General features: G+C 38.6%; 1 protein-coding gene across 2 annotated transcripts in view; it reads left to right on the forward strand.

Annotated features, from left to right (window-relative positions):
- The window catches only part of pik3r4 (phosphoinositide-3-kinase, regulatory subunit 4), a 51,073-nt gene that overhangs the window by 22,503 nt on the left and 10,455 nt on the right, over positions 1-18,115 (forward strand). The window contains exons 11-16 of one of the 2 annotated variants that reach the window (XM_073024093.1): positions 6,262-6,487; positions 7,210-7,375; positions 11,743-11,907; positions 13,323-13,349; positions 15,447-15,658; positions 15,923-16,054. In XM_073024093.1, coding sequence (XP_072880194.1) covers positions 6,262-6,487; positions 7,210-7,375; positions 11,743-11,907; positions 13,323-13,349; positions 15,447-15,658; positions 15,923-16,054 — 928 coding nt within the window. The remainder of the gene's footprint in view (positions 1-6,261; positions 6,488-7,209; positions 7,376-11,742; positions 11,908-13,322; positions 13,350-15,446; positions 15,659-15,922; positions 16,055-18,115) is intronic. The other variant, XM_073024094.1, reaches the window with a different exon arrangement.

Here is an 18,115-nt window from a genome sequence, read left to right on the forward strand (position 1 = left end):
TTAGTGTTGCTCGAGTTCGTAGAGGGTGGGTTTTCAACGGGGAGTATTGGGGATTGTGCTGTGTGACTTATACAAGCTCATAGATTATATTTCAACTGCTGAGGGAATGAAAATCAAAAATATCTGCAGATGCTGGAATTTTGGATTATAAATAAAATGCTGGAAGGACTCAGTAGGTCAGGCAGCATATATGGGGAAAAGAGAAACTTAATATTTTAGATCTGGACCTTTCATCAGAATCAAGGGAGTTTTTGTTACTGCTGTTCAGGGAGGTTGCATGGATGAGTGGGAATCTGAGTATATTTTGGGAGGGAAGGGTATCGTAACTGGAAATTAAGTGCATTTGTAAGCCAAAGCTAAATGCTACTAGAAAATAGACATTAATTTGATTTAGCAGCACTTGATGGTATGTACTGTAATGCAGTGAACCTGATGGGAAAAGGCATCTGAACTAAATGTAGAAATGGACATGAAACTTTATCTTATTGAAACACTATAAAGATCTCTGGGTGCTTGACAGAGTAAATGACATGAGGATGATTACCTTGGTGAAGTAGTATAGAATTAGGAGGAATAGACATTGAATACCGGTTAAATCAGTAAAAATGAGATGAAAGGTTTGTTCTCTGAGATTTAAGTATTTGAAATTGTCTTTAAATAGAGTTTGATAATTAGCTTTAAAATAGAGTATGATAAATCAGTGCTGTGCTCCTGATGAATTGTTGATCAGTATTTAAAATTGTGACGGAAAATGTATCCCATTCCACATCAGTATTCTTTCATACAAGTTGTCCTCTTCCCCTCCCCCTCCCCCCACTTTTGTGTTCTGCCATCTTCCCCTTTCCTGTCCTGATGAAGAGTCTTAGGCCGAAAAGTCGATGGTTTATTCTCTTCTGTAGGTGCTACCTGACCTGCTGAATTCCCCCAGAGTGGTGTGTGTGTGAATTTTAGTCACTTTGTGTTGAGGAAAATTAAAATATAGGTGCTTTTGGATATTGAATAAAGCCTAGTGTAGTTATGGAAAAGAACGAATATTAACATCAAGTAAATGATACCAGATGGAGAAAGGTTAATTTTTCAAAGCTGAAATTGTACTGGATTCAATCAAATGGAAATGTATTAGTGTTGGAGACGTGGGAGGAAGTGAAGAAGGAAATAAAGTCTAGAACAAACATGGTGGAGAGGAACGTGCTGGAATCTGAAACAAAAATACTGGAAGGTCACAGTCAGTTGTGCAGCATCTGTGGAAGGGAAAATCAGTTAATATTTTAGGCCAGTGATCCTTCATCAGAACAGATTTTTTACAAAGCAAGGGAAAATATGTGAATCCTCAAGCTAAGGTCCCTGTATATAAAGTCAAAGAAGGAACTGTGTGTTAGATATCAGGAGCTCAAAGTTACAGCAAGCCTAGGATTGTATAGAATATGCAGGGATGATATTGGGGGGAAATTAGATTAGCAAAGTGTGCATCTTCATTTTGTGTGCCAAGGTTCCCAATGAGACGTTAGATTGCATAGCAGGAGAGATCTCAAAAGAGGCAAGCGGGAGCAGTTCTCAAGGAGATGTTGGAGTGTGCCTAATAGGCAAGGTCAAATTAAAAGATGATTTAGGTTTAAATGGAGCAACTATTGTATGAGTGGACCATTGTTAGAGTGGTGAGTTCAGACCTTGACTCATAGAGGTGTAGGCAGAATATAGATTTTTTTTTGTTTCATTTTCTTTCTTTTTTTTCAAATTTCACATAGAGCAGTGGGGATGCCAAGCAGGATAGTGGGATGCACCTCTTGTGGGATCTATCCTTGAGGACTACACCTACAAGAAGTGCATTCAGTTGCAGCAGCTTTCAGAACGTATTAAGGAACTGGAGTTGGAACTGGATGAACTCCAGGTTATACGGAAGGCTGAGGGGTTGATCAGCAGGACATTTAGGGTGGTAGATACTCTCAAGGTGCATGACATAGGTAACACTATGACCACCAGGAGGGGAAAGGGGATGGGTGGGATGGGCAGCTTGTGCAGAGTACTGTTGTTGCCATTCCTCTCAGCAACAGATATACCTCTTTTGATGCCGTTGGGGGTGATGAACTAGCAGATGAAAATCAAAGTGGTCAGATCTGGCACTGAGTATGGCTCTGTGGCTCAGAGGGGAAGGGGGGAGAAGGGGCAAGCTATGGTAATAGGGGATTCATTTGTTAGGTTAATAGAGAGGACAAAAAAGAGAATCCTGGGTTGTATGTTGCCTCTGGTGCCAGGTACAGGGACATCTCAGATTGAGTCCACAGCATTCTTAAGTGGGAGCCTGAGCAGCCAGAGGTCAAGGTCCACATCAGTACCAATGACATGGCTGATGGGGCCAATGACCAATGCACAGTGGTGAGGTTCTGCAAATTGGGTTCAGGGAGTTGGATGTTAAAATGACAGGACCTCCAGGGTTGTGATCTCAGGATTGCTACCCATGCCATGTGTTAGTGAGGCCAGATATAGGAAGATGACAGTTTAACACATGGCTGAGGAGATGGTGCAGGAGGTGGCCTTCAGATTTTCGGATCATTGGGCTCTCTTCCAGGGTAGATGGGACCTGTACAGAAGGGATAGTTTGCACCTGTACTGGAGGGGGGACTACTATCTTTGCAGGAAGGTTTGCTAGTGCTGCATGTGAGGGGGCAGGGGGATGGGAATTGGAATGCCAGAGCAGATAGTGGAATGGTTGTGGGGAACGATGTTGTTCAGTCTACATACAAAGACAGGAAGTGACAGATTGTGCATGATAGGACTAATGTTCTGCTGTTGGGTATATTTTAATGTAATGAGTTTTATAGGAAAGGCAGATGAGCTGAGGGCATGGATCAGCATGTGGAGTAATGACATTGTAGGCATTAGTGAAACTAGGCAGTGCTCAAAGACAAACTGGAATGTTCATCTACTGAGGCTACGTGGGTGCAACTGAGGAATAAGAAATGGATGATATTATAGACCATCAGTCCATGGGATTTAGAAGAGCTGATTTGTAGGCAGATTGCTGACTTTTATAAGAAACATAAGGTTGAGATTATAGGTGATTTTTATTTTCCATTTTTTGACTGTGACTCCCATATTGTAAAAGAGCTGGGTGGAATTCAGTTTGTCAGATGTCTTCAGGAAAGTTTCCTTAATCAATCCACAGAAGGCTGAACTAAAGAGGTGTTTTATTAGATCTCCTATTAAGGAGTAAGTCAGAGCAGTTAACACAAGTTTGTGCAGGGGAGCACTTTACATCTAGTGATCATAATACAATTATTTTCAAGATAGTTCTGGAGAAGGGTAGGTCTGGTTCTTGGGTTGAGATTCTAAACTGGAGAAAGCCAATTTTTGATGGTATCAGAAAGGATCTGACAAACACGGATTGGGACAGGTTGTTTTCTGGCAATAGTGTGCTTAGTAAATCCTAAGGCATTACAGGAAGTATACTGGCATGGATAGGGGAATGGCTGACAGGCAGAAGGCAGCGAGTGGGAATAAAAGGGGCCTTTTCTGGTTGGCTGCTGGTGATTAGTGGTGTTCTTTGGGGGTCAGTATTGGGACTGCTGCTTTTCACATTGTCATTGTTTTTGCTCATGGAATTGATGGGTTTGTGGCAAAGTTTGTAGATGATACAAAGATAGGTGTTGGGGTTGGTAGTGGTGAGGAAGCAATGCGATTGCAGCAGGACTTGGACAAGTTGGAAGACTGGACAAAGAAGTGGCAGATGGAATACAGTGTTAGGAAATATATGATAATACATTTTGGTAATGGGAACGATAGTGCGGACTAGTATCTAAATGGGGAGAAGGTTCAAACATCAGAGGTGCAAAGGGACTTGGGAGTCCTCATGCAAGACTCCTAGAAAGTTAATTTACAGGTTGAGTCTGTGGTAAAGAAGGCAAATGCAATGTTGGCACTTCTTTCAAGGGGAATAGAATATAAAAGAAATGAGATAATGCTGAGCCTTAAAAGACACTAGTCAGGCTGCACTTGGAGTTTTGTCAGCAGTTTTGGGATTCATATCTCAGAAAGGATGTGTTGTCATTGGAGAGTCCAGAGGAGGTTCACGAGGCTGATTCTGGTAATGAAGTGGTTAATATATGAGAAATGTTTTGTAGCTTTGAGCCTGTACTCACCGGAATTTAGAAGAATGCATTGGGATCTCATTGAAATCTACCGAGTGTTGAAAGGACTAGATAGGTTGGATGTTGTGAGGATGTTTCCTGTGGTGGGGTATTCCAGAACTAGAGGGTACAGCCTCAAAATTGAGGGGCAACCTTTTAGAACAGAGGTAAGGAGGAATTATTTTGGTCAGAGAGTAGTAAATCTATGGAATGCTCTGCCACAGACTGCAGTGGAGACCAAGTCCGTGTGTGTATTTAAGGTGGAAGTTGATCGTTTTCTGATTGGTCAGGGCATCAAAGGATATGGTGAGAAGGCAGGTGTACAGGTTTGAGTGAGATCCGAGATCAGCCATGATGGAATGGCGGAGCAGACTTGATAGGGTGAATGGCCTAATTCTGTACGGTTTTATGGTAAGTGGAAAACTTTCAAAAGTGTAATTTTTGAGAGTACTGAGTTTATACGTTCTGCTCAGAATAAATCGCAAGAATAACAGGTTTAGGGAACATTGGTTTTCAAGAGATATTGAGATCCTGATTAAGGAAAAGGAGGTGCATAGCAGATCTAGGCAGAATGGAGCAAATGAGCTATTCTCTTGCATGTTTTATATTCCTCAGCTACAAGAGGGAAATCAGGAGGGCTAAAAGAAGGTATGAGGTTGTTCTAGCAGACAAGTTGAAGGGCTTCTACAGATATATTAAAGGCAAAAGATATCAAGGGACAAAATTTGTCCTCTGGAAGATCAGAGTGGTCATGTATGCATGGAGCCAAATGAGATTGGGAAGATCTTAAATGGATTTTTTGCATGGATTTACTCGGGAAATGGACACTGAGTCTAAATAAACAAGTCAAAGTAGTAATGAGGTCATTGTCCATTTACAGATTACAACGGAAGAGGAGGTGTTTTGCTTTCTTGAGGCAAATTAGGGTGGATAAATCCCCAGTTCCTGACAAAGTGTTCCCATGGACCCTGTGGGAGGCTATTGCAGGAACTGCAGGGGCCCTAGCAGAGATATTTAAAACTTAGTTAGCCATGGGTGAGGTACTGGAGGATTGGAGGATAGTTAATGTTGTTGTTTAAAGAAAGGCTTTAAGAATAAGCCAGGAAATTATAGGCCGATGAGCCTGACATCGTAGTGAGTAAGTTATTAGAAGGTATTCTGAGGGACCAGGTATATCAATGATCTGGATGATAATATGGTGAACTCGATCAGCAAATTTGCGGATGACACCAAGATTGAGTTGTAGTGAGCAACAAGGAAGACTATCAAAGTTTGCAGCAGAATCTGGACCAGCTAGAAAAATGGACTGGCAAAACAGCAGATAGAATTTAATGCAGACAAGTATGAAACGTTGAGCTTTGGGAGGACAAACCGGGATGGAACTTGCATGGTGAGTGGTGGAGCACTGAGAAGTGCAGTTGAACAGGGAGACCTGGGAATACAGATCCATACTTCCATTCAAGTGGTGTCACAGGTAGATAGGGTCATAAAGATAGCTTTTGGCACAATGACCTTAATAAATCAAAGTCTTAAGTACACAAGTTGGGATGTGATGTTGGAAGTTGTAAAAGATGTTGAGGTCTAATCTGGAATATTTTGTGCAGTTTTGGCCACCTACCTACAGGAAATATGTCAATAAGATTGAATAAGTGCAGAGAAAAGTAGGGAAAGGTTACCTAAGTTAGCACTTTATTCCCTACAGAGGAATGAGGGGAGACAAAATTAAGGGGTGTGTATATATAGGCTAAATGCAAGCAGACTTTTTCAACTGAGGTTGGGTGAGACTTGAACTAGAGGTCATAGATTGAAGGTGGAAAGTAAAATATTTAGGGGGAACACAAGGGGGAATGTCACTCAGAATGATGAGATTGTGGGACGAGCTGCCAGCAAAAGTGGTGGATAACAGTTGGATTTCAACTTCTAAGAGAATTTGTGAAAAGTAAATGGGTGGTAGGTGCATTGAGAGCTATGTCTGGGTGTAGGTCAGTGGGACTAGAGAAATTACTGGTTTGACATGGACTAGATGGGCTGCAGGGTCTGTTTCTGTGCTGTGGTGTTCTATGACTCTAAAAATAATCAGAAAACAACAGATAACTAAGGACTAGACACGGACCTAATTGTGTAATTCCATTTGAAGGTGACAGAAGGAGCTGCGGCCCCAACAAGAAAAGCAGCTGTTTCCTTGTTGGTTCCAGCAAGTGGGAATGTTCCATTGTTGCCCTCTACGTACCAGAGACGCATTACCACGTGTGTCACCGAGCTCCAACACCTGATTCAGCAGAAGCGAGAGCAATGCAATGCCGAACGAATGGCCAAACAGCTGATGGAAAATGCTGAATGGGAGAGTAAATCTCCTCCACCAGGTACACAAAGATTGGGAATTTAAAAAAAAGACAAATACAGGAAGCAGTCAGCAGGTCAGGCAGCATTTATGTAAGGTGAAACAGTTAACTTTTCTGGCTGAAGACTCTACAGTACATCAGAACTACGGAACAAAACAAATTTGTAGGGAGGTAGGAGTGAGTGGATAAGACAGGGAATACCTCAGATAGGATGATTGAGAACCCCTCGTCCATCAGTTTCTTGAACCAAAGGTGATAACTTCACTCGGCTTCACTTACCCCATCATTGAAATGTTCCACAATACATGGACTCAATTTCGAAGACTTCTTATCTCATATTCGTGATATTTCTTGTTTTTTTATTTATTACTATTATTTATCTCTTTTTGTATTTGCACAGTTTGTTGTTTTTGCACACTGGCTGAATGCCCAAATTGATATTTTCTTTCATTGATTCTATTTTGGATTTATTGAGTATGCCTGCAAGAAAATGAATTTCAGGTTGCATATGGTGAATGTTTGTACTTTGAACTTTATTGTGACGAGTGAAGTTCAATTTTTTTGCTATTCAAATTAACTTTTTTTCATATTAAATGCATAATTTTTAAGTCAGTTATCAGAGGTTATATTAACTTCTGAATTACCAATGCGGTTCATAGTGATGTGTTAGTAGGAATATAACTACTGTATGGTTGTGACTCCATGCAATTCTACATTGTTAATGAATTCCACTATCTATATAGGCTGGCATCCCAAAGGGCTTCTTGTTGCACATCTCCATGAACATAAATCAGCAGTGAACAGAATCCGGGTATCTGATGAGCATTCAATTTTTGCTACCTGCTCAAATGATGGGACGGTGAAGATTTGGGATAGTCAGAAGATGGAGGGAAAGACCACAACTACAAGGTATGGACATAATTCTTTAGAAACATATAGAAACATAGAAAATAGGTGCAGGAGTAGGCCATTCGTCCTTTCGAGCCTGCACCACCATTCAGTATGATCATGGCTGATCATCCAACTCAGAACCCTGTACCTGCTTTCTCTCCATACCCCCTGATCCCTTTAGCCACAAGGGCCTTATCTAACTTCCTCTTAAATATATCCAATGAACTGGCCTCAACTGTTTCCTGTGGCAGAGAATTCCACAGATATTAGGTCAGGTACGCAAGCTATTTTGCTTAAAAGATTGTTTTCAGGTCTGAACAGTGTACTATGAGAGAGAACTGCTGATAACACTTCCTTTTGCACTAAGCTCTAAGTCATGGTGTCCATTGTGTAAGTACTTTAAGGTCAAATGCCAAATGCATTTGTTTAGCTTTGAAGCCAAGTGCCTTAAATTATAAATTTAATTTGTCTCTAATCTTTGATAGGCATTACTTTGAAAATAAATTGTCTTGAGTGAATGGTTGACATATGCTTTGGTGTTAAAAGACCTGAAGTTGCATAGGCCACCATTAGAGACTTGTAAGAATCTACCACCTTGTTTCTAGTGTACTTGGACACCATTCTAAGCAAGCCCTCAATCCAGTGTCTTCCCCATAGGGTTTTCTCCCCATTGCAAACTCCGTTTCTGATGTGCTCCTTTCCAACCACAATCCCCCTAAAGTTAAAGGAAGCTATCCCAACAAGTTTTCCTCCCTTCCTGAATTAGACCTCAACATGAATGGGTGGGGAAAAATGTAAAACTGATCAAGCCTCACAGGAAGATAGAGTTAATGCCTTGTAATAGGTTATTGTACCTTAGATACATGCAACCGTAAGTATTCTTTATTACAAAGGCAAGTCCTGATGAAGGGTCTTGCCCCAAAAAGTTGACTGTTTATTCTTTTCCATAGAGGCTGCCTGATCTGCTGAGTTCCTCCAGCATTTTGTGTCTGCTGCTATCCTTTATTACAATGTACTTTCCAATTTTAGAAGCTAATTACATACAGTTCTCAATTCTTTTGTAGATTTTAAGCACTACTTATTCTGAAAATTGTATGGAGGACTCCACTGGTAAAGGTGATCAAATCTATTTCCCTTTAAACACCCCTTTTTTGTGCAAATGTCACACCTGTGCTAATAAATTGCCTTTACACCCTGCACATGTAAGTGTGGACATACAGTTCCTTTTCAAATCTTTTTATTATTATTATCTAAAATACAAGAGCACATCGAAGTAAGCAACACTTAAAAAATCTCAAAAGAGAGAAGAAAAACAATATTAAAGATTTTAATCCTTAATATTGTTTTTTTTCTCTCTTTTGAGACATTGTGTTACTTTGACACACAGTTCCATTTAACAGCATTATATTAATCATGTATATTTGTAAATAAATAAACTAATGAATTTTAGTGAATTATCATAAAAAGGGTTTATCATTCTGTCTGATGGCTTTATGATTTAAAGAAAAGTCTTTTGATGAGAAATTAGGAATTTAGAAAATGTGAAGGGTGAACAAGTTTCTCTCCTGTGATGACTTTAACTTTTCAAAATGCTTGAGGAAGGCAAATCCAAACTCAGTGGTCTGTCATTAATATGTGCAAATCTAATTAACCGATAGACCACAGGAGTTAAAATAATATGGACAGATTTGAACAGGCAGGTAACAATTAGTAAGCAGTTGCTTTAGCCAGTTTCTTGATTAATGTATTCATACAATCAGTTGATCATCTTTGTATTCTTCCAGCATTCCCTTCAGCTCACCCAGAATTCCTTATGGGAAACAAAAGACTGATCAACTTTAATTTGTGAAGGTCATAATTTACAATACTGTCACATGATTCTTTAGTATTGTTTTTTTTTTAAGAAGGTACATTCTTTCTGTAGGCTTTTCTGCAAAATTCTCAATTAGTTCCCAGACCATGTCCTGATGGATTTGATTTTTCCTTTAGCCCACCTCATCCATGTGGTCTTGATCATGTCTTTCACCTAAGCTACTCATTCGTGACCTTCTGCTTCCATTTATTGGATAGATTTTGATCTTGTCTTCAAGCCACACTAATCTTCTCAAGATCTTGTGCTCTCAAATCTTGCTATATCTTGTTGGATGAGCCCCTGCTCAAAATATTTTGTAAATCAAACACACTTTGGGACACGGAAATACAGTATCTAACTTGCAGTCAGAATTTATTACAAATTCTTGTAAAATATTCTTTGCAATTTCTAAAATTTCTGGCACCACTTTGGTTAATTTAATATAAATAAAGACATCACAATGCAGATGAATCTTAAAGTAACAATGTGTTGCAAGTTACTTTCAATTTGTTATTATTTTATTTACATTTATAATTAAGTTTTATAATATCTGTATAATGGTTTGTATCTATATTTTGTAGTTAAATTGCAGCAAATTTGCATTTGTTATTAATATAATTACTTTCTTCTTTGTCTAGCTAATATTTTGTCAAAATGGTATATTCTGTGGCTTGCTGAGCTTTTCTTTTGTCCTGGAAGGGCAATTTGACATTTCTGTTTAAACTCTGTAGGGATAATATCCTTGTAATTATAGAGGCATTGAAACATTAATGAACAGTTGTGCAACAAAATATTCTAAAAATAGATTTTCTACACTGTGGTCAAATTTTAGATTTTCTACACTGTGGTCAAATGTCTTATGTTACTGACTTCAATATTTCTCTAATCTCAATGGGTAGGATCTTTACCAAGAGCAGATGCAATTTGCTGGTTTTGCCAACAATGCTAGATGCAATTTCATGTGTAATACAATACTTCATCAACATTACATTAGATTAATCTCTGAAATTCTTTACTACGGGAAGAGATTGCTGAGGCTATGTCTGTGATCTTTGTGTCCCACACAAGCCATAGGAGTTGGACCAGAGGAGTGGACAATGGAAAATATTGTTCCTTTGTTCAGGAAAGGTAATAAGGATAATCCAGAGAGTTATAGACTAGTGAGTCTTACATTAGTGGTGGGCAAACAATGGAGGGGATTTTCAGGGACAGGATTTACAAACATTTGGAGAAGCATAGTCTCAATAGGGATAGTTAACATGGCTTTGTGAAGGGTAGGTCATGCCTCACAAGTATAATTTTTGAAGAAGTGACAAAACAAATTGATGAAAATCATGAGGCATGTGATTCAAGGAAAATTGGCAACATGGATTCATAATTGGCTTGTCCAAAGAAGGCAGCAGGAGTTAGTAGATGGAGTGTATTCTACTTAGTGGTCAGTGATGTTCTGCAAGGATCTGTTCTGGGATCCCTGTTCCTTGTGGTTTTTATAAATGACTTGGATGAGGAATTGGAATGGTGGGTTAGTAAGTTTAAAGAGGACACAAAGGTTGTGGATTGTGTAGAAGATTGTTCCAAAAAGTCTGGGTGGAAAAAGCATGAGGTAATGCTGCAGCTCTATAAAACTCTGGTTAGATGTCAGTGGAGTATTGTGTTCAGTTCTGTTCACCTTACTGTAGGAGGGATATTAGAAGAGGAGGGTATTAAAGAGGGTGCAGAGGAGATTTACCAGGATGCTGCCTGGATTAGAGAATATGTCTTATTCAGGAAGGGTTGAGTGAGTGAGAGAGAGTTCTTCTCATTGAACCAAAAGGCAATGAGAGGTTACTTGATAGAGGTGTACAAGGTGATAGAGGCATAGATAGTGGATGGCCAGCGTCTTTTTCTTTCCCAGAGCAGCAACGGCTAATACCAGAGGATACCCTTTTAAGATGAGGAAAGTTTAGGGGAGATGTCAGAAGTAGTTTTCTGTTTAACAGAGTAAACTGAGTGTCTGGAATGCACTACCGGGAGTGATGTTGGAGGCCAATACTCTTAGGGACATTAAGAAATTCTTGGATAGGTATATGGATAAAATAAAAATGGAGGGTTATGGGCTCTGTAGGAGAGAAGTGGTAGATTGATCATGGAATAGGGTGAAAGGTCGACACCACATTGTAGTGTGTGGTACTCTTCTGTGTATTTGTCTGTAGCAATGGATGTACACCAGCCCTCAAACGTGGCCTTCCATTCAATTAGATCATAGTTAATTTGTATTTCAGCTCTCCTTTTTGCTACCGTTCCATAATCTTTAGTATGCTTGCCTAACAATCATTCCATTGCAGAAATGAAATATTTCAGTTAACTTCATTTCAATAGTTTATTCGAGTAGTATGTTGCAAATTTAGATTGCATTTTATGTGAAGGAATGCATTCTTTGGGTGTGCAGCTGAATGTGAAAATTTCCTTCAGTATTTGGGGCAAAGCATGTCAGCAGACAGCAGTAGCATCTCCAATAATCAATAAATTAGTTTTCGTTTTTACTGTTTTGTAGATCAATTTTGACGTATTCTCGAATAGGGGGAAAAATCAAAACTTTGGCATTCTGCCAGGGCTCGCATTATCTGGCAGCTGCTTCTGACAATGGTACTGTCCAACTCCTAGGGATTGAGGCTAGTAAGCCTCCAAAATCTCCAAAAATACATCCTCTCCAGAGCAGGTATTATATTTCATTTGAATATTAACTATTTTTATTATGTTAATTTTCTTTAGGCCTATTTTTATTATCTGAATTTTATTAGTTTTAGCACTTAAGCACTTGAGAAGATATGAAATAAATTAATCTAAAATAAATTATTTTAAATTCTTTTTGAGATGGTCTTAAATATTTTAATAAGCTGTAGCAACGAGGTCTCCAATATAATTGAGCCCACAGGCCTGTCAAAAGTAATTCTGTTTACAGTGACAGTCAGTGTGGGCTGGCTCCATCTCAGTCCATCACTTGTGCTTTATTTCAAGTAATCCAAGTAAGCCTAATGACTTTCTAAATCATAATATGAATTATCAAACTCCTTGGTCTAATTGTGCTATGTTAAATATTTCAAAATATATTTTAATGGATTCTTCTTGTTTTTATTTTTAATACTTCAGTTTCTGCTTTAAAATATATGTATTTCCCTCTGAAATGTTTAAAATATTTGTTTATAATTATGTGCTTTCTAGTTTAGAATATGTGATAATTCCATAATGTGGTGCCCATGCTTTTTGATATTAAGTGGGTGGAAGTTATATAGCTGAAAATCTATGTCACAGAGATTGTAAGTTTATATAGGCAGCTTTCTTTGAGGTTGGCAACCAGCAATGCCACTTCAACAATGCAAAATCCTGTCTGGTTGATTTATACTTTTCCATATTTAGTGTTCTTTCAGCAATGATGAAGTGTAGTTAGAAGATAAAATTATTTCTTAATCTATTTAACTTTCTATATCTTTGTTTATAGTGCAGCATCTAACTGTCCAGCATGATTTCCTTGTTTGTGAGGCTAAAATAGAATTAAATATTCAGAGGAGAAAAACAAGATTGCAACATCTTTTTATCAAGTGTCCAATTTCTCAGTTTGGCACAGTTTAATTTACGTACTTTTGCCTGGGCTACATAAATCCCTTAGCTTTGATCTTTAGAATAGTCTGTAACATTTACAGAGCTTTGGCATAAATCTTTTTCTAACAGGTCATTAAAAATAGTTGACTTCATTCTGTATTTCTTGCCATGCTTTTTTCCCCAACTGCTCAATCATAGGTGATGCTTTATCTCTCCCAACTTTCCTTCAAACCATAACATTATAATGTAACCTGACTTGGAGCATAATGTTACCTTATGTATATTCTCTAGCAGGATGGCTTCTGGCATATTCTAGAAGTTATTAATTACAGTAGCATGAAATAGGTTTTTTTTGTCATTAGTGAGGTGGGGGGGGGGGGGGCATATCATTTTACACCAAACGGTTAAATGTTTGACAAACAACACCAGGATAATCACCATTTGAAACCAATGCGTTTGCCCAGGAAACAAAGCTAACGTATTAGTGGTGCTCTTTGATCTTTCGATGATAACTTTTTATCTTTTTCTCCACAGAAAGGAAGATCATTACATCTCTAACGTGTATGCTTATTTTTATAAATCATTTCATTGCTGAGCTTTTGTACATGTTTAGTATGGATATTTAAGTATTGATTTTAGCATTGTTGACATCTATCATTTATATTTATTCCATTGGTATATGTGCATTTTTTTTTGCTTGCAAGATATGGAAGAGCTGACTTTCCTTCTGCAATAAAATAGGGTGCAAAGATATATTACAGCATAGGCACAGCTATATTTAAAGAAAAACAGATGGAATTGGACTCTTAGTTATACTTGAGGACGCTGCAATTAATACAAATTTTTCAAAGACTTTCAATTATGTCTATTATTAGGCTTTAACATTAGTCCTGTACATTGCCCAATATTACAATATATACAGGCCTGTAATGCTTATTGAAGGGAAATGGTCAATTCTTTGCTCAGGTTGGAGGAGCAACACCCCATATTCAATGTGAGTAGCCTCCAACCTGGTTGCATAAACGTCCATTTCTTTAACTTACGGTACTTTCTCCCCCTTCCCCTGCTGTTTTTTCCCATTCTCCATTTTGATTCCTCTCTCACTTCTCTTTGCAACACTTGCTGATCACATCCCTCTGGTGCCCCTCTTCCTTCTTTCTTCCCAGGTCCACTGACCCCTTGGCAGATCATTGAGTGGCTGAGAAGCTGATGCAGGGTTTCAGGTTCTTGGATAATTCGGATCTCTTCTGGTGGAGGAATGACCTGTTCAAAAGTGATGGGTAGCATCTGAACCTGAGAGGTTGATAGGTTCTTGTCTGAACATAGTGTCAAAAGTTATGGGGAGAAGACTGGGAATTGGGGTTGAGGAGGAGATAGAAAAAAAGGATTAGCCATGATTGAATGGCAGAGCAAACTTGATGGGCCAGATGGCCTAATTCTGATCCTATGTCTTGTGGTCTTGAATCATATTCCTTCAGCTCTTTACATCTTCCAACTGTCACCTCCCAGGTTCTTCCTTCATCTATCCTTGCCCACATTCCCTTCCCCCTCACCTAGTTTCTTCTGTCACCTGCCAGTGTGTACAACTTTCCCTTCCTCCACCTTATTCTGACATTCTCCCTCTATCCAGCCCTGATGAAGGGATTTGACCTGAAATATCGACTGTTTGGTCCCCTCTATAGATGCTGCCTGACTTGCTGAGTCTCTGCTGCATTTTGTGTGTCTGTGTGTGTGTGTTGCTCAAATTTCCGGCATCTGCAGAGTCTCCAGTGTTTAATTCTTTGCTGTTTCCTATCATATGATGGTTGCAGATTAAGACCATTGTGCTTTCTGCTGTCCAACAGAACAAATGGCCTTTGTTTTTAAACAGCTTGAATATGGCGCAGTTTAATGCAAAAGCAATGTTAGCGTTTACTGATACCATCCTCCCCTAGTTATTTTCTATAACTCTGTTAACCTTACTGCAGCTAACTATGCTGGGTGATGTTCTTGTTGCTAACATGTATTTTTTTTCTTGTATTAATTCTGTAAAGTTTGCATGTGGCGTTAGTAATTATGTACATTGAATTTAATATTAAAGAAGCTTCCTTCACAATTGGAGCTGCAAGCTAGATAAGAATGTAGATTAATTTTGACATGAGAATGTATTTGGATTCTTACTTTTGTACTTGATTATTTACAAATACTAGAAATAGAACAGCAGTTTGTCATTGCCAGCATATAATCTCAAATCAATTTCTTTATTTTAAATCTGCTAAATATCAGTTATATTGAGACTAATATAAATCTGCCTTATTTTATAATTGTATTAATAGGAATATCAATAGTAGCCTAGTATAATTATCAGAAATCAAGTTAAACAGTAAATTTAAAGCTGCTCTAATTGAAAATATTAAGTGATATTTCATCTGCCCGGATATAATTGTTAACTTGCACCTATAGTTTGAATTTGTGCTGACATAGTTGTTGCTGTGCTAATCTTTTCCATTTATGGAATATGTGCAGTCAATAAACACATTCTAATCAGAAAAGAGATTTCTAATTTGCATCATGTCTTGTTAGGTATTAGCAGGGCATTTGTTTATATAGCATTAATGACAAGTAATTGATAAATAATGCTCATATTCAAATAAATAGATCTTTCTTTGCTTCCTCAAGAACTTTGGACCAGAAAAAGGATGGCTGTGTAGTAGACATTCATCATTTTAATGCAGGAGCCCAGTCTGTCTTAGCATATGCAACAGTAAATGGTTCATTGATTGGCTGGGACCTGAGGTCATCAACAAATGCCTGGACATTAAAGCATGATTTGAGACTTGGTCTTATCACTTCATTTGCTGTGGATATACATCAATGCTGGCTGTGTATAGGTATGTATGAATTCCTAAGTCTATTTATCAGGTATCTATTGCCTTTGTGCACATTTATCCAGAGATTTTCATTAGACAAAATATTATCTATTAGCAAAATGTAGCTATAATGTAAAGTAGTAAATCCTTACAGCTAAAACTAACTTTTATTATGCAGTCAACACATCAGAGGTGTTGTATTTGCAGTGAGTGATAGTTTCTAGGAGCTCCACGTGGCATTCGCTATATTTATATTTCAAGTTGGATTTTTTTTTGTATATAAAGGGACAAGTAATGGAACTATGGCTTGTTGGGACATGAGATTTCAGCTTCCCATTTCAAGCCATTGGCATCCCGCAAGGGCTCGCATCCGGCAACTGCTAATGCATCCCCTCTGCCAGTCCTGGGTCATTGCAGGTAAATTCAATGCTTCATCCAGATTACTTCTGATTTATTGTTTGTGGCCTCAGTGCCCTTGTATTCTATTTTGCGGATTATCCTCCAAAAAATGGAGAGCCATAAATAAGTTAGAATTGTCAGAAACCTTCTCCCCAGGTTGAACTGTCAAACACGAAGGCAAAATGATAAATTAATTGGTAAATTGAGTTTTTTATCGTCACGTGTTCCAAGGCACGGTGAAAAACATATCTTGCAAACGGTTTGCACAGGTCACACAACAGCACATTGATGTAGGCATTGATTTTTTAAAAAATGGTGAAGGTCAATGGGGACATGCCAAATTTCTTTCGCCTCACGAGCAAATAGAGATATTGGTGAGCTTTCTTGCCCTTGATAGCTGTGTGGTTGTACCAGGACAAGTTATTGGTGATGTTCACTCGTAGGAACTTGAGGCTCTGCTGAGGGAGAAAGTTTGAAGGGGGTGTACAGAGCAGTAGGTGCCTGAAATGTACTACCAGAGGATGTGATGGAAACAGATGTGATAGCAATGTTAAAGAGGCTCTTAGACAGACACCTGGGAATTGAGCGATGTAAAACATATAAAGATGTGCAGTTTAAATTGGCATCATGGTCAGCCTGTTCCTGTGCTGTATTGCACTATGTTCTACAATGTATGTGGAATTATCATTAGGTGACCACATCAATACTGCCCTTCCTGCCCCATTTCCCAATGTTCATTTAAAAATGACACCATCTCCTTGTATGGAGCTATATTGCAACATATTTAATGCAATAGTAATATCCAAAGATTCTATAAGAATATTGTCAAGCAAAATAAAATTGGTGCCAAGCAATACTAAAGCAAATAAAAATATCCGGTGAAAGTATTATAGTACAAACCATTTCAAGATAACAAAGAGATTCCATTTTCACAAACATCCATGTGTTGATTTTTGTCTGGAAGCTGGAAGTTACACAAAAATCACTCAATTATGGTAACCATACCTTCACAGTATTGAAATGATTCGCACTAAAAGTGCACAAGACTGCTAAGAAAGAACAATTGCTCAAAGTGGAGACAGAGTGGGAGTTATTTCTGTCATTGATAGGAATGAACGAATGCATGCATGTATGTACATTGGGCTTTTGAATTTATTGACATGGGAGTTCATTTATGTGTAGGGGTGTCATAAGTTGTGGAAGCTTATAGTAAAAAGAAAGATCTTGACGTGGCAAGGAAGTAGAAAATTCTAGAGGTTAGACTGCAGTAAACCTATCAGTGGGGTGAGATCAAATCTGGGTATGCACAAAAGTTCAGAACGGGGAGAGCTTGGAATTTTGTGTACAGATCTGGTCATAGAAAGTGCAGAGGAGATTTACCAAGACATTGCCTGGAATGGGGAGCTACAGTTAGTAGGAAAGATTTTGTATGCTATATTTATTTTCGATTTTCACAAGAATGTAGAACATAGAAGTCTGGCCTTGCAGAGATTTATAAAATTGAGAGGCGTCTTTCTCTCAGGGCAGGGGAGACCAGAGGGCACTGAATTAAGGTGAGATGTGTAAAGGAGATCTGAGGGGTGAGTTTGTCATATCAAGAATGGTGCTTGCTTGGATGAAGGAGCTTGTTTAAAGGCACGTACAAACAAGTTGGATAAACTCAGCAGGTCGGGTAGCATCCATTGAAAGGAACAGTCGACGTTACAGGCCGAGACCCTTCGTCAGGAAGGGTTTGACTGTTGACTGCTCCTTTCAACGGATGCTGCCTGTCCTGCTGAGCTCATCCAGCTTGTTTGTATGTGTTGATTTGACCACAGCATCTGCAGTGTACTTTATTGTTTAAAGGCACTTGGGCAGGTACTTGGATATGATTGACAGAGCGATACAGAACTAATGCAGAGAAATGGGATTAACACTGTCAACATGGATGTTGTTGCTGTTTTAGTCTAGACAATTCTAAGATCCTGAGGGTTATTAAGCTGAAGGAGATAACACAGTTTAAAAGAGGCCAAGGATCTTGAAGGGATCCCTCTAAAATCTCATTCTGCATAGTTCAAGAAGGAAATTTCCTTGTCACAG

This window comes from Hemitrygon akajei, chromosome 20 (assembly GCF_048418815.1).
Source record: "Hemitrygon akajei chromosome 20, sHemAka1.3, whole genome shotgun sequence".
NCBI lineage: Eukaryota > Metazoa > Chordata > Chondrichthyes > Myliobatiformes > Dasyatidae > Hemitrygon > Hemitrygon akajei.